Source organism: Rhinopithecus bieti, unplaced genomic scaffold, assembly GCF_001698545.2.
Source record: "Rhinopithecus bieti isolate Rb0 unplaced genomic scaffold, ASM169854v2 scaffold_13400, whole genome shotgun sequence".
Lineage (NCBI taxonomy): Eukaryota > Metazoa > Chordata > Mammalia > Primates > Cercopithecidae > Rhinopithecus > Rhinopithecus bieti.
Window position 1 is genome coordinate 1,600,441 of NW_016807991.1, and position 21,176 is coordinate 1,621,616.

The 21,176-nt window shown below is 49.0% G+C and overlaps 1 protein-coding gene across 3 annotated transcripts in view; it reads right to left on the reverse strand.

Annotated features, from left to right (window-relative positions):
* The window catches only part of SDK2 (sidekick cell adhesion molecule 2), a 330,648-nt gene that overhangs the window by 82,539 nt on the left and 226,933 nt on the right, over window positions 1-21,176 (reverse strand). For all 3 annotated transcript variants that reach the window (XM_017884897.1, XM_017884896.1, XM_017884898.1), the window contains exons 13-18: window positions 15,363-15,539; window positions 14,835-14,971; window positions 13,737-13,884; window positions 10,147-10,287; window positions 6,621-6,802; window positions 5,446-5,561 (exon numbers count right to left, since the gene is read on the reverse strand). In XM_017884897.1, the coding sequence (XP_017740386.1) occupies window positions 5,446-5,561; window positions 6,621-6,802; window positions 10,147-10,287; window positions 13,737-13,884; window positions 14,835-14,971; window positions 15,363-15,539 (901 nt within the window). The remainder of the gene's footprint in view (window positions 1-5,445; window positions 5,562-6,620; window positions 6,803-10,146; window positions 10,288-13,736; window positions 13,885-14,834; window positions 14,972-15,362; window positions 15,540-21,176) is intronic.

A 21,176-nucleotide genomic window follows, 5' to 3' on the forward strand; every position in this document is an offset into this window, starting at 1 on the left:
AGTCTTTTTTTTTTTTTTTTTTTGACGGGGTCCCGCTCTGTCGCCCAGGCTGGGGGGCAGTGGCCAGATCTCAGCTCACTGCAAGCCCTCCCTCCCGGGTTTATGCCCATTCTCCTGCCTCAGCCTCCTGAGTAGCTGGGACTACAGGTGCCTGCCACCTCGCCCGGCTAGTTTTTTGTATTTTTTAGTAGAGACGGGGTTTCACCGTGTTAGCCAGGATGGTCTCGATCTCCTGACCTCGTGATCTGCCCGCCTCGGCCTCCCAAAGTGCTGGGATTACAGGCTTGAGCCACTGTGCCCGGCCTCACTGCAGTCCTTCCTCTATTTGGGTGGATGTTCAAAAATTTTCACAATTAAAACGGGGGCGGCTGGGTACGGTGGCTCATGCCTGTAATCCCAGCAGCCTGGGAGGCCAAGGTGGGTGGATCATTTGAGGTAAGGAGTTCAAGACCAGCCTGGCCAACGTGGTGAAACCCTGTGTCTACTGAAAATACAAAAATTATCCAGGCATGGTGGCGTATGCCTGCAGTCCCAGCTACTCGGGAGGCTGAAGTAAGAGAATCACTTGAGCCCAGGAGGCAGAGGTTGCAGTGAGCCAAGATTACGCCACTGCACTCCAACCTGGGTGACAGAGCAAGACTCTGTCTTTAAAAAAAAAAATAACTGAGTGTGGTGGCACACGCCTGTAATCCCAGCTACTCGGGAGGCTGAGGCACAAGAATTGCTTGAACCCAGGAGGCAGAGGTTGTGGTGAGCTGAGGTGATGTCATCACATTCCAGCCTGGGCAACAAGAGCGAAACTCCATCTCAAAAAACAAACAAACAAAAAAGAAATAAATAAAAAAACCAAAAGGGGAAAAATGTTCATTCTCATTGGAGGTATACAAGGGACAAACACTGCTTTTTTCTCCTTGTGATATGCTGAAAGCTAAAGAAGCAGAGGAAAAATAATATCTGCTTTTGTTCATTGGTATTGAAAATGTCATCTACAATTAAAAATAATACATCCTCTCTCTTTCTGTCTCTCTGTCTCTGTCTCTCTTTCTTTTTTTGACACAGGGTCTCGCTCTGTCACTTGGGCTGGAGTGCAGTGGCTTGATTTCACCTCACTGCAGCCTCGAATCCTGGTCTCAAACAATCCTCCCATCTTAGCCTCCTGAGTAGCTGTGATCACAGGCACTCAACACCATACCTGACTAACTTTTTGTGTGTGTGTAAAGATGGGGTCTTGCCATGTTGCCCAGGTTGGTCTCAAACTCCTGGGCTCAAGGGATCCCCCTGCCTTGGCCTCCCAAAGTGCTGGGATTACAGGTGTGAGCCACGGTGCCCAGCCCGATATTTTCTTTTTAATGTAAGGAAAAGTGAAGGCTCTGGTTTGAATCTGAGCTTTGCATTGACCTTGCCACTGTGTTTGACCTTGAACAAGGAACTTCCCTCTGGTGCCTCAGTTTCTTCCTCTGTAAAATGGTGTGATGATAATATTCCTTTTTTTTTTCTTGAGACAGAGTCTAGCTCTGTCTCCCAGGCTGGAGCGCAGTGTCATGATCTCAGCTCACTGCAACCTCCACCTCCTGGGTTCAAGCGATTCTCCTGCCTCAGCCTCCTATGTCTGCAGCTGGGATTAGAGATGTCTGCCACCACACCTGGCTATTTTTTGTATTTTTAGTAGCGACGAGGTTTCACCATATTGGCAGACTGTTTTCAAACTCCTGACCTCAAGTGATCTGCCTACCTCAGCCTCCCAAAGTGCTAGGATTCCAGGCGTGAGCTACCCACCCAGCTGATAATGCTCCTTCTTAGAGTCCCTGTGCTGCTTGCAAGAAAGATAAATGTGAGCGCAGCATTTAGTGTACTGCCTGGCCCAGAGAAAGTGCCCCGTCAGTGTGAGCCCTTCTTATTCCTCCACCAATTCTTGTGCTCAAAACATCTGGGCAATTCACTCCCGCTGACCTTTATCAAGTAGCTACTGGGGGTTGGGCACTGACTGGACCTGGGAATTCAGTGGCCTCTGCCGCCTCCTCTTGTTCCGGGTCACCATGGGCCACTGCCCTAATTGTCCTGGCCAAGGGCTGGCCTTCCTGGCCCTCGGGGGAGCTGTCTGCCTTAAAAGTTTGTAGCTCAGCTCTCCCATATGTAGAATAAAACTTGTGCTTAGAATTGGCAGCAAGAAGTTAATTGTTCCCAGTTCAGCTCCTCTGCTCTTCAGCAATGCAGGCCTCCCCTTCCTTCCCCTGCCTCCCCCCAGGGTCCCAATTAGGAGAGTTTTCCAGCAGCGAGTGCTCCAAGCATTCAGCTGCTGCTCCCTGCCCCTGCAAAGTTCTGCTCGGCCTTGGGTTCACTGCCTTCCCGGGACCGAGAGGCCCAAGGCTGGAGCGAAGCTGGGTCAGATCCAGTTCTGGACCATCCCTCCTTTGTTTGCTTGCAACACTAGCAGAAATTCCTCTTCACGATTTCATCCCAGTCCCTTCTTGTCCAGCCTCCCCCACCTTGGAGGAAGAACCGCTAAAGCAGCGAGTCCTCGAATTAATCTCAGTTGTGGCACGTCGATGCAGATGGCTGCGGGAACCTTCAGGATGTGTCAGCGGCCACCTCGAGGTCATGTGTTCCCTGGGCTGAAGCTCAGGGCCTGCAGTGTTCTCCTCTTCACAGCTGGCCTCCCCTCAAATGCTCTGCCTCCCCTCCCACATCTGAAGGGAGTGGGCGGCATCCTTCCATCTGCCCCACGTTGCTGGGGGCAGGTCCTACCCCTTTAAAACATAATGTTGCTCCCCCACGCTGTGCTGTGTCTTCAGTCCTCCGTGGGGAGGACGGGCACGGGGCCCACGTGGAATGACACAAGAGAACTGGGCCTGGGCTCTGAGGTCTGTGCTCCAGGATGGGATGACTGAGAAGTCCTGACTTTTAGCACAGTTAGAAGGAGAGCAAATGTACTACTACCACTATTACTACTGCTATTTTTTTTTTTGTCAGAGTCTCGCTGGAGTGCAGTGGCACAATCTCAGCTCACTGCAACCTCTGCCTCTCATGTTCAAGTAATTACCCTGCCTCAGTCTCCTGAATAGCTGGGACTACAGGCACGTGCCACCATGCCCAGTTAATTTTTGTATATATATGTATTTTTTTTTTAGTAGAGATGGGATTTCACCATGTTGGCCAGGCTGGTCTTGAACTCCCAACCTCAGGTAATCCACCCGCCTCGGACTCCCAAAGTGCTAGGATTACAGGCATGAGCCACCATGCCTGGTCTACTGCTATTATTACTATTACTATTTGTTATGGGCTGAGTTGTGTTTGTAAAATCTGTATGTTTAAATTCTAACCCCCAACACCCCAAAATCTGACTGTATTTGGAGATAGAAATGTTAAAGAGGTAGTTAAATGAGGTCATTAGTGTGGGTCCTAATCCAGCGTGACTGACTGGGGTCCCTATAAGAAGAGGACATTTACGCCAGGCTCGGTGGCTCATGCCTGTAATCTCAGCACTCTGGGAGGCTGAGGCAGGTGAATTACTTGAGGTTGGGAGTCTGAGACTAGCCTGTCCAACATAGCGAAACCCCATCTCTATTAAAAATACAAAAAAAATTAGCTGGACATGGTGGTGCATGCCTGTAGTCCCAGCTACTCGGGAGGCTGAGGCAAGAGAGAGCTTGAACCTGGGAGGCGGAGGTTGCAGTGAGCCAAGATCTCTTTGGACACAGACACAGAGTGAAGACAGACACCTAGAAGTCAAAGAGAGAGGCCTCAGAGGAAACCAACCTTGCCCACACCGTAATCTCGTACTTCTACCCCCCAGAACCGTGCAAAAATAAATTTCTGTTGTTTAAGCCAGGGTTCCCCAATCTCCCACTGACCACCAGGTACCAGTCTGTGGTCTGTTGGGAACCAGGCTGCACAGCAGGAAGTGAGCAGCAGGCAAGAAAGTGAAGCTTCATCTATACTTACAGCTGCTCCCCAGTGCTCACATTACCACCTAAACTCCGCCTCCCATCAGTGGCAGCATTCAATTCTCATAGGAGCGTGAACCCTACTGTGAACTGCGCATGTGAGGGATCTAGGTTGCGTACTCCTTATGAGAACCTAATGCCTAATGATCTGTCACTGTCTCCCATCACTCCCAGATGGGACCGTCTAGTGGCGGGAAAACAAGCTCAGGGCTCCCACGGATTCTACGTTGTGGTGAGTTGTATAGTTATTTCATTATATATTACAATGTGATAGTAATAGAAATAAAGTTCACAATAATGTCATGTGCTTGAATCATCCTGAAACCATCCCTCCCCCCACCCCAGTCCATGGAAAAACTGTCTTCCATGAAACTGGTCCCTGGTGCCAAAAAGGTTGGGGACTGTTGCTTTAAGCAATCCAGTGTGTGGTACTTGGTTATAGCAGCCCAAATGCATTTCTACGACTACTAAAATCATTTTCCGAGTGCTTATCATGTGTTTGTCATTGTGCTGAACAAATTAGAAATATTATCTCACTTAATCCTCACACAACTCCAAGGAGCGGGTATTATTATCATCTTCATTTGCAAATGAGAAAACTGAGTTTATTTTAGTTATTCAGCAGTGTGAGCAGTGCACAGAGTAGCTGCTCAATAAATATTGATCGAAGGACGGAAGCTGAGACATGTTAAAGAACACGTGCAGGTCGCCAGCAAGAGGCAGAGCTGGGACTTTAACCCAAGTCTGAGTTCTAATCCTGTGCCCTTAACCACACACTACCTGGAGTCGAGTGCAGCCTGGGGATATGTTCGAGCATGAAGCCCACAAGAGTCCTGGTAAGAAGTGAATAGTGGATTTTTCTCATGGGGCCATGGCTACACCAGGTGTTTCTTGTTCTTTATTTTTCTCTCTCTTTTTTTTTTGAGATGGAGTTTCGTTCTGTTGCCCAGGCTGGAGTACAATGGCTGCAATCTTGGCTCACTGCAACCTCCACCTCCCAGATTCAAGTGATTCTCCTGCCTCAGCCTCCCGAGTAGCTGGGATTACAGGCGCCCCTGCTACGACACCCAACTAATTTTTGTAGTTTTAGTAGAGATGGAGTTTCACCATGTTGGCCAGGCTGGTCTTGAACTCCTGACCTCAGGTGAGCTGCCTGCCTCGGTCTCCCAAAGTGCTGGGACTACAGTGAGCCACTGTGCCTGGCCCCTACACCAGGTGTTTCTGAGCCTGAAATAACCTGGGTTCTGTGTGTAACTCAGTCTCGCTGGGAAGGACTGTGGCACTGAGTGTCAGTCAGGGCAGTGTCTCCACTTCCTGTGGCCCACATGTAGCCTTGTGGAAGGCCTGGAGCTCTTTCCCTCTAATGTGTGTCCCTAGCTTGACTCGAGCCAATGACTTCAGAAACAGAGGGGGAATTTCCTCCTGCCCATGCTGTCCCCTCTCCCAACCTCCCCCAGAAGACCTTAGGGCCTCCTCTTGGGTGAGGAGGGGCTGCATGTACCTTGTAGCCCTGGTTGATGCCATTGATGAACTGGGGGCTGGGGGCGTTCCAGGTGAAGCGGATGGTCGTGGAATTGGTGGCTTCTGCGTGCACATTGCCCGGAGGGACTGTGGGAACTAGAGGAGATGAGAGAACAGGGTGGGGTGGAGGGGGCCCAGTCAGTCTCTCTTGCTCAGTTCAGTAGAGAAAATGCAGGGGTGGGGGCTACAGCCTCTGCCTTGCACCCCCCTACTCCACCCCAACTCCTCCTTCGCTGTGTAGACTTAAGAAGCCTTCATAGTCTCTCTGGATTAGTTTGCGTTTAATAAAACTTGCCTGACCCACCTCACAGGGTACTGGTAAATAAAAGGGGTGCGGATGAATAATGCTCTGGCTTGGTTTTCAGGTGGAATGCTAAAATTAAGCTGTTTCATGATCTACTTAACATGAAATTCACAGAAGGTCCCTGTATGCCTGGAGCCTCTGCCTTTCACCATGTCCAAGCCAGCCTCCTCTTCCTCTTCCCCTCAGTCCTTCCACCCTGTGGGGTAGCTCGGCTTGGGGTGGTGATTCCAGCCCCAGAGTGCAATAGCGGGGGCCTGGTGAGAACAGGCCACACAGCCAAGGCTCTCAGGCCTGGACAGGCACAGTACCCAACAGGAGTGGGACTGGTAGATGGGGAAGCACCTGATCCTCTGAGGCCATAGTCTCTTTTCATTTCATTTCAGTTTTTTTTTTTTTTTTTTTTGAGACAGAGTCTCACTTTGTCACCTAGGCTGAAGTGCGGTGGCACAGTCTCAGCTCTTTGCAGCCTTAACTTCCCCAGGCTCAAGCAATCCTCCCGCCTCAGCCTCCCAAGTAGCTGGGACCCCAGGCATGTACCACCACACCCAGCTAGTTCTGCTCATTTTTTGTAGAGACAGGGTCTCACTATGTTGGCTAGGTTAGCCTCAAACTCCTGGACCCAAGCGATCCACCTGCCACAGCCTCCTGAGTAGCTGTGCCACCACAACATGTAGCGTGCCACCACACCCAGCTAATTGTTTTCACTTTTTGTAGCGACGGAGTCTCCCTATGTTGCCCAGGCTGGTTTAAAACTCCTGGGCTTGAGCAGTCCTCCCATCTTGACCTCTCAAAGTGCTAGGATTAAACACATGAGCCACTGTGTCTGGTCTGAGGCCACAGTCTCTACCTACCTCCCTGCAGCGTCCACTCGGTGACTTTACTGCTGTAGACGCCCAGCCCTGCGCTGTTGTAAGCAGCCACCTCGATCTCATAGTTGGTCCAAATGATGAGGTCCTCCAGCAGCAGGTTGTTTACATCAGCATCCGTGATGTTCTTAAACTGGTACCCCACAGGCAGCCCGGCCAGGCAGTACCTGAGGGGAAGAGGCGAGGCACAGTGGAGTCAGAGTCAGCTTGCTTGGCCTCGTGCCCGGGAAATTGTCTGCAGCAGTGCTGTCCAATAGGACTTCTGGTGGTGGCGGAAGTGCTCTGCATCTGTGCTGTCCGACAGGGTGCCTGCCAGCACATGCAGCTGCTGAGCACTTGAAATGTGGTTAGTGCAACCGAGGAAATGAATTCAATTTTTTTTTTTTTTTTTTTGAGACGGCGTCATGTTCTGTCACCCAGGCTGGAGTGCAGTGGCGTGATCTCGGCTCACTGCAACCTCTGCCTCCCAGATTCAAGTAATTCTCCTGCCTCAGTCTCCCGAGTAGCTGGGATTACAGGCATGTGCCACCACATCTGCTAATTTTTGTATTTTTTGTAGAGACGGGGTTTCATCATGTTGGCCAGGCTGGTCTTGAACTCCTGACCTCAGGTGATCTGCCTACCAAAGTGCTGGGGTTACAGGCATGAGCCCCGGCCTGAGTTAGAATTTGATTTAGTTTTGCTTATAGTTGACCCTTGAACAACACAGGTTGGAACTGTACAAGTTCATATATACACAGAGTTTGTTGTTGTGGTTGTTGTTGTTGTTGTTGTTGTTGTTTGAGATGGAATCTCGCTCTGTCACCCAGGCTGGAGTGCTATGGCACGATCTTGGCTCACTGCAACCTCCATCTGCCGGGTTCAAGCAATTCTCCTGCCTCAGCCTCCCGAGTAGCTGGGACTACAAGCATGCACTCCCATGCCTGGCTTATTTTTTGTATTTTTAGTAGAGACGGGGTTTCACCATGCTGGCCAGGCTGGTCTCGAACTCCTGACCTCATGATCCACTCGCCTTGCCCTCCCAAAGAGCTGGGATTACAGGTGTGAGCCACCACGCCCAGCTACACAGAGTTTTAAAAATAAACATATCAGAAAAACTTTTAGAGATTTGTGACAATTTGAAAAAACTCGCAGATGAACCACATAGCCTAGAAATATTGAAAAGATTAAGAAAAGTTATATCATAAATGCATAAAATATATGTGTTAATCGACTGTTTTGTTATAGGTGTGGCTTCTGGCCAGCAGTAGGCTATTAGTATTTAAGTTTTTGGAGAGTCAAAAATTACATGTGGATTGGGCTGAGCATGGTGGCTCGTGCCTATAATCCCAGCATTTTGGGAGGCCCAGGCAGGTGGATCACTCGAGGTCAGGAGTCCGAGACCAGCCTGACCAAAAAGGTGAAATCCTGTCTCTACTAAAAATAAAAAATTAACCGGATGTGGTGGCACATGCCTGTAGTCCCAGCTACTCGGGACGCTGAGGCAGGAGGATCACTTGAGCCTAGGAGGTGGAGGTTGCAGTGAGCTGAGATTACGCCACTGCACTCTAGCCTGGGTGGCAGTGAGACTCCATCTCAAAAAGGAAAAAAGAAAAAAGAAAAAAGAAAAAATTAGCCAGGCGTGATAGTGGGCACCTCTAATCCTAGCTACTCGGGAGGCTGAGGCAGAAGAATTGCTTGAAACAGGGAGGCAGAGGTTGCATGCAATGAGCTAAGATTGAGCCACTGCACTCCAGCCTGGGCAATGGAGTGAGACCCCGTCTCAAAAAAAAAAAAAAAAAAAATTATACACGGATTATCAACTGTGTGGGGGTCAACACCCCTAGCCCCCACATTGTTCAAGGGTCAACTGTAGTTTAAGAAGCCAGAGCTGACTAATGGTTACCTTACTGGGTAGCAGAGGTCTAGGAGATGTGTCTGGACTATTCTTTTTGAGGGGAGAGGATTGCTAATTAGGGGCACTGAGAGGTCATAGGGCAGATCTCACAGGTCTCAGCCTTTGAGGGGTCATGGACAGGAGAGCTGTCCCTGAAGCCAGGGCTCATTTTGTTCCCCTCTCGAGGATACAGGCTCCCTCTTCTGACAGTTACTCGGCCAGGTGGAATGAAATGCCTGGGCTACCTACTTGACTCATTTCTACCTCCACTGGCAAAAAGAACTCACGGCACTAAAGAAGTAAATGTGTACAAGCAAATTTTGGGGGTCACACACAAAGGATGCATCACTCATTTGAGAAACACAACGCATATATAATTCAGCATCTAATTATTGGAAAATTAAGGACCTCAAAAGTATGCCAATGCATTACAATGCCCTAAAACACTGCTTCTCTAAACCTCAAGATGCACCAAAGTCATCCAGATGACTTTTTTTTTTTTTTTTCAGATAGAGTCTCGCTGTGTTGCCCAGGCTGGAGTGCAGTGGCGCAATCTCGGCTCACTGCAACCTCCGCCTCCTGGGTTCAAGTGATTCTCCTGCCTCAGCCTCCTGAGTAGCTGGGACTATGGGCGTGTGCCACCACGCCCAACTAATTTTTGTATTTTTAGTAGAGACGGGGTTTCACCATGTTGGCCAGGATGGTCTCAATCTCCTGACCCTGTGATCCACCCACCTTGGCCTCCCAAAATGCCAGGATTACAGGCGTGAGCCACCGTGCCCGGCCTGGAAGGCTTTTATAAAAGCAAAGTTTTCTGAGCCTGTCCTTAAAGTTTCTGGTTCGGTACATCTTGGAGAAACTTGATAATTTGCATTTCTGACCAGTTCTCAGGTTACGCTGATGCTATGGGTGCTGGGACCACACTTTGAGAACCACTGCCCTTCAGGATTAGTAGAAAACCCACAACAAAATTAACCAGTAGTGGAGCAGTTAAACCACTGTGAGGGTGTGTACGTGCAGGAATGAGACACACAAAGTTGCATAGCATTTTGCAGCCAAAATCTAGAATATCAATGAGAGTTCTCAGTAACCTCAAATAACTTATGAATTTGAACTTATGAATACCACATTTTAGTGACCCTTAATGACTCTCATTTAGGTTAAGTCCCTCCGTCAAATGCAAAGATAAGGGTCTGTATAACTGGGCTTCATTTCCAGTAATAACCAAAGAAAGAACTTTCACTTTTCCATCAGTTCTTCGGCCAGCTGGTTTCTCCACTCACGGGTCAAGAGAATTCTGGCCTGTGATGGAATATTCGTGGCTTCCCAGAGGGTTGCTCCTCGGATAGTTACTTCCTTCTTCTCTTGTCTCCTTGTAGGCCTGTTCCTATGTCAGCCCATATAGACTCCCCTCTCAAGCATTCCTGCTGATGTCCAGGGGTCTTGCTGCTGGAAGTTCTGCCAGGTGTCTAACCTAAATCTTTCCTATCATTGTGTAGGCACTTCCTGTTGCCTGGTCCTTGCTAGATGGCAAAGGGCCTGCCATAAATTTGCACTGTTTTCCAGTCCACTCCCGATCTTCCCCCGTGCCTTTCCCCTCGGGACTGGGCTTCTGTCCCCAGGGTGGACACCCACCTGATGATGTAGCCCTTGAGAATCCCGTTCTGGTGGCTCTCAGGAGGCGGCTGCCACTGGATCATGATGGACTGGTTGGTTCGACCGCTGGCAATGACGTTCTGTGGAGGGGCCGTGGGGGGCTCCTCGGGGAGGGAGACCCTGGATCACAAAACACCAGTGCTCTTAGTCTTGGAGTCAAACACAGGAGTTTAATGGGATATGAAGAGGCTGAGCCCTGGCCTGCTCTGACACTGGATAATTCTGTACAACTGCTGTGTGCATTTGGGCAAGTCACCTAACCTGAGACATATATATATATCTTTTAAAAACTGTAAGGCCAGACGCTGTGGCTCATGCCTATAATCCCAGCACTTTGGGAGGCTGAGGCAAGAGAATCACTTGAGGGCCAGAGTTCAAGACCAGCCTGGGCAACATGGCAAGACACTGCCTCTACCAAAAAAAAAAAAAATCCAGCGTGGTGACTTGCACCTGTAAGCCTAAATACCTGGGAGGTTGAGGTAGGAGGATGGCTTGAGCCCGGGAGGTTGAGGCTGCAGTGAGCTGTGTTTGTATCACTGTACTCCAGCCTGGAAACAGAAAGAACTAATGTACATGTTTTTGGTGCTGTTGAGGGGTGTAAGTTTCAGTTTCCTATTTGTCAAAGAAGCTGCTGTTGGGGCTGATGAGGTCATGAGTGTCCAAGCATTCTAGAAGCAGAAGTGTTGGTCACATCCCAGTGACCAGCTGCTGGTATACTTTAACTAGGCCTCCTTTGCTAGTCAGCTGAGCCCCGGGCGGAAGCAGGGCAGGCATGGCGTATGGGGGTGAGAGCCAAGGGCACCCACCCTGCTTCTGGAGCCAAGCACGACAGCATGTCTTTCTCTGGCATTGCTGGCGGACGCTGTGTTCTGCCTAAGTGTACTTTTCACATCACAGACACGTGTCCATTCCAAACAAAAGTCAATTATTTTTTATTGATGTCTTTCCCTTTTTGTTTATGTTTTTGCTTTTTGATGGATAGTTTTCCTAAGCATGCCGCTCGCTCCCATGTTTTATTTGAGACAGTTTTGCTCTTTTGCTGAGGTTGGAGTGAAGTGGTGGGATCTCAGCTCACTGCAACCTCCGCCTCCCGGGTACAAACGATTCTACTTCCTCAGCCTCGAGAATAGCTGGGATTATAGGTGCCTGCCACCAAGCCTGGCTAATTTTTTTTTTTTTTTTTTTTGAGTCGGAGTCTCGCTTTATCGCCCAGGCTGGATAGAGTGCAGAGGGGTGATCTCGACTCACTGCAAGCTCCGCCTCCTGGGTTCATGCCATTCTCCTGCCTCAGCCTCTGGAGTAGCTGGGACTACAGGTGCCCGTCACCACGCCTGGCTAATTTTTTTTTTGTATTTTTAGTAGAGACGGTGTTTCACTGTATTAACCAGGATGGTCTCAATCTCCTGACCTCGTGATCCGCCCACCTTGGCCTCCCAAAGTGCTGGGATTAAAGGCGTGAGCCACCGTGAGGCCTAGCTAATTTTTATAGTTTTAGTAGAGATGGGGTTTCGCCATGTTGGCCAGGCTGGTTTCAAACTCCTGACCTTAGATGATCCACCTGCCTCAGCCTCCCAAAGTGCTGGGATTACAGGCATGAGCCACCGCGCCTGGTCTGCGCCCGTGTTTTTGTAGAGGCTGGGCTAAGAGTGATTTGGCCTTTCTCTTTTTTGTTTTTGAGACAGGGTTTCACTCTTGTGCCCCAGGCTGGAGTGCGGTGGCACGATCTCAGCTCACTGTAAACTCCGCCTCCCAGGTTCCAGCGATTCTCCTGCCTCAGCCTCCTGAGTAGCTGGGATTACAAGCACGTGCCGCCACGCCCAGCTAATTTTTGTATTTTGAGTAGAGATGGGGGTTTCACCATGTTGGCCAGGCTGGTCTCGAACTCCTGACCTCAAGTGATCCGCCCCCACTTGGCCTCCCAAAGTGCTAGGATTACAAGTGTGAGGATTTGGCCTTTTCTTTGGTGACTCAGGGCCGTTAGCATGAAGGCACATTAGGAAGGTGAGTCAGTGTGATGTGGTGCAGCCTCAGGGAAGGAGAAACTGCAGGGTAGCTGCAGCTTTCAGCCTCTCTGTTGTTGGGATTTTGTATCTCCAGATGGGCTGGGGCTGTGTCTGTTCATTCCCTGCCCCCTCTCCAGTGGTCCAAACATGGCATGGCACACAGTAGCTGCTCAGTAAACAGTGAATATGTAAATCCTTCTGTAACTGCTCTCCACATGGGGTGCCACCTGCCACTGCTCCCTCCTGTGAGAGTGTCTTGACGCCAGTGGTGCTACCCTAGCACAAGCCAGAGAGACCCAAGCTTATTGCAACTGTGGCAAAACGACCAGGATTGATTTAAGCCCCAGGCGTCTTTTAAAGAGCCAAGTGCACAGCTTTGCACACGTGATTTGTATCATGGTTGTTCTGACCTCTCCCTTGACATCTTTCTTGCTAGAAGTGGCTGCTTGTTCTACGGAGCTGGAGAGGATAGAATTCTCCTTCTACATAGATGGGTATCACTGTGTGATTTTTTTTTTTTTTTTTCTGAGACGGAGTCTGGCTTGTCGCCCAGGCTGGAGTGCAGTGGACGGATCTCAGCTCACTGCAAGCTCCGCCTCCCAGGTTTACGCCATTCTCCTGCCTCAGCCTCCCGTGTAGCTGGGACTACAGGTGCCACCACCACGCCCAGCTAGTTTTTGTATTTTTTTGGTAGAGACGGGGTTTCACTGTGTTAGCCAGGATGGTCTTGATCTCCTGACCTCGTGATCCGCCTGCCTCGGCCTCCCAAAGTGCTGGGATTACAGGCTTCAGCCACCGCGCCCGGCCTGTGTGATGTTTTTATATGAAGTACCTGCTGTTTTTACTCAATTTCCTTCTTTTTTTTTGAGACAGAGTCTTGCTCTGTCCCCCAGGCTGGATCTCGGCTCTCTGCAACCTCTGCCTCCCAGATTCAAGCGATTCTCATGCCTCAGTCTCCCAAGTAGCTGGGATTACAGGTGCCCACCACCACACCCAGCTAATTTTCATATTTTCAGTAGAGACGTGGTTTCACTGTGTTGGCCAGGCTGGTTTCGAACTCCTGACCTTAGGTGATCTGCCCACCTCAGCCTCCTGACGTGCTGGGATTACAGGTGTGAGCCACTACGCCCAGCAATTTCCATCATTTTAAAAAGGCTTTGTGGGAACCTAGCAGGGCCTGGCGTCGGGCAACATGTGGCTATGGAGATCTCTGGAGACAGTGTATCTCTCTAGAATTTTGCATCCATTTAACAACGAGAGTAGGATAGTAGCCCATGCAGATGTGGAACAGAAGGAGGTGAGCCTTTGAGCTTGCACAGCTCCCAGTAACCGGGATGACTACATTTGGCTGGTGCTCACCGCGTTCCCCAGCACCGTGCTCACATCACCGCATTTAACCTTTGCACCTCCTGGCGAGGTGCTCACCAGGATTGCACTCTCCTTCTACAGATGAGGAAGCCTAGAGAGGGCCAAGAGCTGAGCCAGAATCTGCCACATTGGTTTCGGCTGCAGCCCCTCCCCGTTGGAGTCTTGGTGACGCCCCTGTAGAGCGCCTGCTGCTCTCACCTCTCAGTGTCTTTGCTGAACTGTCCTTTCCCCACGTCGTTGACGGCACAAAGACGGAACTGGTAGGAGCGTGCAGGAACCAGGCCCTTGACTGTCACTGAGGTAGCTTTGGGGTCCACACTGGCCAGGAGTATAGTCCAGGGGGCATCTACAGGGACAGTGAGTGGGGCAGAAGTGGGCATCTTGGGTGGGATGGGGCGTGCTTCTTACTCCCCACTCCCAGCAGGGTCCAGCCTCATTGGGGCTGGCAACAGACAGCCTCCCCAGCTTGGTCCAGGAGTGGCCCGCCATGCCATTTTTCTAGGTCCCATTAGCTCACACGACCCTGGGGAGGAGAGGATGGGGGGTGCTGGAGCAAAGTAAGGGCTCATGGGAACTCAGATGCCTTCATCTCCCCAACTACTCCCCACAAATTGATAAGCTTTAGGCAAGCTGTGTTTAAAATGCCATTCAGTCTGGGTATGGTGGCTCACGTCTGTAATCCCAGCACTTTGGGAGGCCGAGGCGGGCGGATCACCTGAGGTCAGGAGTTTGAGACCAGCCTGACCAACATGGTGAAACCCCATCTCTACTAAGAATACAAAATTAGCTGGGCATGACGATGTATGCCTGTAATCCCAACTACTTGGGAGGCTGAGACAGGAGAATCACCTGAACCTGGGAGGCAGAGGTTGCAGGGAGCTGAGATGGCACCATTGCACTCCAGCCTGGGTGACAAGTGTGAAACTCCGTCTCAAAAATAAAGAAATAAATAAAAATAAATAAATAAAATGCAATTCAAATTATGCCTGCTAATTTGACTTGGGGAATACATAAATAAATAAATAAATAATAAATACTGGCCATTTTCTTTGCAGCTTCTGCTGTGCCAGGCCCTGAGTTAAGCACCTCTTGTGCATCATCTCTTTCAACTGTAACAGGGCCTGACAGGCAGATGCCTGTGTTTTTTTCAGAGATGGGGAAGCTGAGGCTGCCAGAGGGAGGACTCTGCTCAAAGGCTCGGAACTAGGAAGCAGGAGAGCTGGGACCCCAGCCCAGGGCTGACTCCTAAGTCCAAGCTTGGGCAGGGGGTGCTGGAGGTGACCACGGGAACCTTACTGTTCTCCGACATCTCCAGGACATAGCGGAGCAGGGGGCTGTTGCCGTCAAAGGGCTTGGTCCACGTCAGATTGATGGCTCGTCTTTCCACGGTGCTGAGAGTGGCCACTGGGTGCTCGGGTGCGTGGGGCAGTTGCCTGGAGGAGAGAGACACGTGGTCAGGCATCCCTATGTGGTCTGCAGGCAGGTGACAGGGGCACTGTAGACACAGGTTGTGTGGGCCTTGCACGTCCGTGATTCCTCATGCTCAGACATAAAATGTGGCCTTCGGGCCATCTACCTGGAGATTTTTCTCTCTGGAATCAGAGGCCTCCAGCTAAAGCCATCCTCATACATCCTCTTGACGGGGGTCCTAACTGAGCTGAGAGAAAGGTCTGGAAGGATGCTGGGGGTGTGTCCTGAGCAAAGCTGAACAGTTCATGTCACGTGTGGCCTGGGGATCTGACAAAAGGGACTTGGCTGGCTCTGAGCCTCCCGATTGCTATTGCCTGGACCTCCTCTGCCCGGGCCTGGGAGGGCTGCCCTTACCTGACTCGCAGGTGGGCACTGCGAGAGTCGTTGCCTCCCGCTGAGATCACCCGGCAGGTGTACGTGCCGATGTCTCCCGACCACGTCTGTGAGATGTGCAGGGAGCCGTTTCTTTCCAGGCGGATACGGGGATTGCTCTCCACGCCCAGGGTGGCCCCGTCCTTCTCCCAGATGTACCTAAAAGTAAGAAGAACCTGTAAGTACAGAGGGAGAGGAAGGTGCCTCGGGAGTGGGCTCAGCCTGAAGCTTGTCCCGAGAAAATAGCTCCAAAGCTGGGCAGAGGACAATTGCAGGCAACAGCCAGGCAGGACACTGGGATGGGGGAGCAGGGCTGTTGAAGGCCAAGCAGCCTGGAAGCCCGTCATTCCTGCGGAGAGGGTGCTGTGTCCGGGAGAGTGAACACAGTCATTATTGGTCTTTATACCTTCAGTTCAGGTCGGGTCAAAGTGTTGTTGCTTCTGGCCAGAAGCGACGGCAAAACACCCAGTGAAAGGTATTCTTTTGAAGAGGTTAAAAGATTACAGCTGGAAAAAGGAATTCAAGTTTCTGCATAGACTACATTTCGGAATTAGTTTTATGAGGGGAATCATGATATCAGTGCATCAGTGTGACAAATTGACTTTAGTGTCCAAAAAATCACTTTAGCTTCGGTCAGTCAATACAAACGGAGCTTGAGAAATTACACACGCACCAGTGCCTGACAATAAAAAATATCTTCTCTGGATTTGTTCTTGAGGAAATAGAACCATTATCATTGTCATCAACATGCAGGGAGTGCCAACCCCTGGGGGGCAGGATGCCACACAATGACCCCAGGGAAGGTTGGCCTTGGTTCTCAGCACAAGTGTGAGGAACCTCGTGGTGGCTGAGATGCCTTGCAAATAGCCCCAGTCAACTGGGGTACAGGGTGGGGGCCTGAGCTGCTGGCTCCCAGGACTATCTGGGTTTACGGAATGTCAGATAACTACGGAGAATGAATCTGTAATATTTTTAACCTAAGTTTCAAAAGCTGAAACAGGCTGGGTGTGGTGGCTCACACAGGTAATCCCAGCACTTTGGGAGGCCAAGGTGGGTGGATCACCTGAGGTCAGGAGTTTGAGACCAGTCTGGCCAACATGGCAAAACCCTGTCTCTACTAAAAATACAGAAATTTTAAGTGCACGGCAGCACTGCTATACTCAAGAGTCAGACTCTCAGGCCAAATGCTGGCTTTGCTACTTTCCAGCTTTGTGATTTTGGGTGAGCTCATTTATTAATGAATTTATTTATTTTAGACAGAGTCTGGCTCTGTCGCCCAGGCTGGAGTGCCGTGGTGCAGTCTTGACTCACTGCAACCTCCACCTCCCAGGTTCAAGTGATTATCGTGCCTCAGCCTCCCAAGTTGCTAGGACTACGGGCAAGCACCACCATGCCCAGCTAGTTTTTGTATTTTAGTAGAGACGGGGTTTCACCATGTTCGCCAGGCTGGACTCTAACTCCTGACCTCAAGTGATCCACCTGCCTCAGCCTCCCAAAGTGCTGGGATTACAGGCGTGAGCCACCGCACCTGGCCTTGGGTGAGTTTATATAACCTTGCTGGGCCTCACTTTCCTCACCTATAATATGAGGAAACTAACACCACCTACCTCATAGCACTGCTGTAAGGATTGTGCGAGCTGATATAAAAGAGAGTAGTGTCTGAACCATGGCAAGCGGTCAGTAAAAGTTAGCCATTGTTATAAATTTTAAATGATACAGTATATTTACATGAATGGTATATAGCAATCTATTCAGCCATTTGTTTTTATTTTTTATTTTCTTTTATTCTTTTTGAGACACAGTCTCACTCTGTCACCCAGGCTGGAGTATAGTGGCATGATCTTGGCTCACTGCAACCTCCACCTCCTGGGTTCAAGTGATTCTCCTGCCTCAGCCTCCTTGGTAGCTGTGATTAAAGGCCTGTGCCACCACATCGGGCTGTTTTTTTTTTCTTTTTTTCTTTTTAGTAGAGACGGTGTTTCGCCATGTTGGCCAGGCTGGCCTCCAACTCCTGACCTCAAGTGACCCACCCGCCTCAGCCTCCCAAAGTGCTGGGATTACAGGCTTGAGCCACAATGCTTGGCCAGTCATCCTGTTTTTAAAGCTGCTTTTGACTCAATAAAAATATCATAAACTCTTTTTGATATGACATTTCCACACCATGATTTTTTATTGGATGCACAATGTTTCAGTACAGCTGCTTTGTAATTTAACCGATCCCATAATGTTGGACATCCAGTTTAGCTCCTTGTTTTCCAATATTATAGTTAAAGCTGTGGTCCTTATGGCAAAATGTTTATAACCGTTCCAAATCACTTCCTCAAGGACAAATTCTCAGCAGTGAAATTGTTAATTTTTAAGGCTTATACCTATTTACATATCAACAACAATAATCACCTTCAAATTCATTTCTTTATTTAGAAAGGACTTGCCAGCACTCATAGGATGGGCAGAATTTTACTTAAATGCAAATTCAGTTGCAGAGAGTAATTCCCATGTAAGAAATAGCCTATGGCAAGCAGACATTCTTTGCTTCAGAATGTGGTGCTTTAGGAAGCAGAGATCATTGCCTGTGAAGTATTTGTGCCAAAACAACTGAACGTGAATCTAATTAGCAGTTACTGCAATCAAATTAGAAATACAGGGGATAGAAAAACAGGTTAACAACACTGTGAGAAAGCAGCCAGGCAAATCCAGGATGTTGAATATTCCATAGCAGGATCAACAAACTGTGGCCTGCTGCCTGTTTGTGTAAATAAAGTTTTATTAGAACACAGACATGCCCATCTGTTTATGCAGTGCCTGTTTATATATGGCTGCTTTAGCACTATAAACAGAGTTGAGTAGTCATGACAAGACCATATGGCTCTCGTAAAGCCTAAAATGTTTACTTTTTGGTCCTTTACAGCAAAGATTGTTGACCTCTGTCTTCTAGAACCTGGTTTCTCCAACAAATCAATTATGTGAAAACAAAACGTAACAAAAAGACAAAAATAAAAAAGAAGACTTTTCAACAAATGGTGCTGGAAAACCTTGACATCCATATGCAAAAAAAAAAAAAAAAAAAAAAGAAAAGAAAAAAGTCTAGACACAGATCTTACACGCTTCACAAAAATTAACTCAAATTGGATCCCAGACCTAAATGTGAAATGCAAAGCTATAAAACTCCTAGAAGATAATACAGGGGAACATCTAGATGACCTTGGGTTTGACAATGACTTCTAAAATATGACACCCAAGGCACCATCCATGAAGGAAAGAACAGATAAGCTGGATTTCATTAAATTACACATTGCTGTTCTTCGATAGACACTTTCAAGAGAATAAAAAGAGAAGCCACACACTAGAAGAAAATATTTGTAAACGATATCTCTTTTTTTTTTTTTTTTTGAAACGGAGTCTCTCTCTGTCACCCAGGCTGGAGTGCAGTGGCACGATCTCTGCTCACTGCAAGCTCCGCCTCCCGGGTTCACGCCATTCTCCTGCCTCAGTCTCCCGAGTAGCTGGGACTACAGGTGCCCGCCACCACGCCTGGCTAATTTTTTTTTTTTTTGGTCTTTTTTAGTAGAGATGGGGTTTCACCGTGTTAGCCAGGATGGTCTCGATCTCCTGACCTCGTGATCTGCCTGCCTCGGCCTCCCAAAGTGTTGGGATTACAGGCGTGAGCCACCGCGCCCGGCCTGTAAACGATATCTCTGATAAAGCACTGCTATCCAAAATCTACAAAGAACTCTTAAAACTGAGCAATAAGAAAACAATCTGATTAAAAAATAGTCATTGACAGATGCCTCACCAAAGAAGGTACACAGAAGATTAATAAGCAAATGAAAAGATGCTGTACATCATATGTCATTAGGAAAATGCAAATGAAAACAACAATGAGATATCACAGCACAGCTATTAGAATGGTCAAGATCCGGGTGGGCGTGGTGGCTCATGCCTGTAATCCTAGCACATTGGGAGGCTGAGCTAATTTTCTTTTGTATTTTTAGTACAGACGGGGTTTCACCATGTTGGCCAGGATGGTCTTGATCTCCTGACCTTGTGATCCACCCACCTCGGCCTCCCAAAGTGCTGGGATTACAGGTGTGAGCCACAGCGCCCGGCCAGAAGTGTTTTTTTTCTAGAACTGTTTTGGAGGTTTTCATGCTGGAAACCTGCACCTGCCCAGGCCCTCACCCCTGTACCTGCTCAGGTCGTCATCCCTGCACCTGGTTCTGCTCTGAGGACGTGTTACTCAGGGTTCAGTGGCACCACTTCAGTCTGATGTGGTTGTTGAGATCCTTTCTATTAGGTTGGTGCAAAAGTAATTGCAGTTTTGACCATTCCTTTCAAAGGCAAAAAGCACAGTTACGTTTGGACCCACCTAATAGTCTGCTTAGGGAACCCTGCTGTGTTTTGCAGATAGAACAGGGGTTTCAATCCTGGTGACACATTAGAATCACTTGGGGAGCTTTTTTAAACTTGCTGAGGACTGGGTCCCATTCCATCCCCAAGACCTACCTCAAGACAGAGGGCAGAAGGGATACCCCCATTCCCCCAGTCCAAGGAAGACAGACTGGGGTTGGAGCTGCTGGGGTGGCCTTGGGCATAGACGTTGCCAGTTTTGGGGGGGACAAAGGGATGATTCTGCTCCCCACCCCCCATCTTGAAAAGATGGTCCTAGATGATTAATTCCGTTTAAGGTGAGGACCCCCCTTCAGTAACCTGGAACAGGGATTCCTGACCTGTAGGTCACTGGAAGGGTCTACAGAGTGGGTCTGCAGGTTACTTGGCAAGAGGCCCCCGAAACCCATTATGTATCAGTAATTGTCTAGAGAATGAATACAATGTATGTCTTTCTCAAATATAAGTTGACACTTTTATAAATAAGTCATCTTTATAAAGATGACATTTTTATAAATAAAATCTGATTTAAAGTGTACTGAATTTCAGAATTTTCCTATTAATGAATGCTAAAAGTATAGCTACTACATAATGAATGGGCCCGAGATGCACAGCAGTATTCTATGTGGGTTCTCTCCCAGGACCTTTTTAACAGTTGGTATGTTAATTTTTTAAGAAAAATCTATTAAACCCAGAAATAAGCATATTCTGGAATCTCTGTCAACAATCTTCTATTAATACATCTACGTAAATTTTTGCATTTGTGCTAGCGTCACGTGATGACTGTCTTAAGTGGTCAACACTTAATGAGGTGTTTCTCAAACTGGGGCCAACGATATGTTCTCTGAGAATCGGTGTTGGCCAAAGGCCCCGAGCTGCTTCTATCAACCTGGGCTCCCAGAGTCTCATTTGGTGTGGCGGTACAGACTGTCATAGGCCCAGTGGCCACCAGATGGCGCCCCAGGATGGAGCTGCCTCCAGCATGAGGAGGAGGAGGAGGAGGAGGAGGAGGCCATTTCTCCCAGTGCAGGAGCTCCGGCCCCTTCCAGCCTCGATGCCAGTTGCTTTGACAGTGACATTGCTCATAAAATAGAGAAGCAACACGCAAGGAATATTTATTTCTAAGGAAGCAGTTGCATTTCCCTCAGCATTCTGGAGCTCAAGGAAGAGAAGGCAGGGACGATTTCCTCCTGGTTTTAGCTTCCAAAGCCTTGGGGGTGGGGGTAGGGTTTGGTTCGGGTGCTTGGGAGAGGTCTCAGCTTTTATACCTTTCTTGGCTGCTTCCTCCCAGCCCTTTTAGTGGCTTCCACAGCGGGACTGAGTTACCTGGAGGCCAAGTCCTTTGCCAAGGTCCCAGCTTGGCCATGGCAGATGGTGGGGTGACCTCGGTTTGGATGCTCAGTTTCCCCC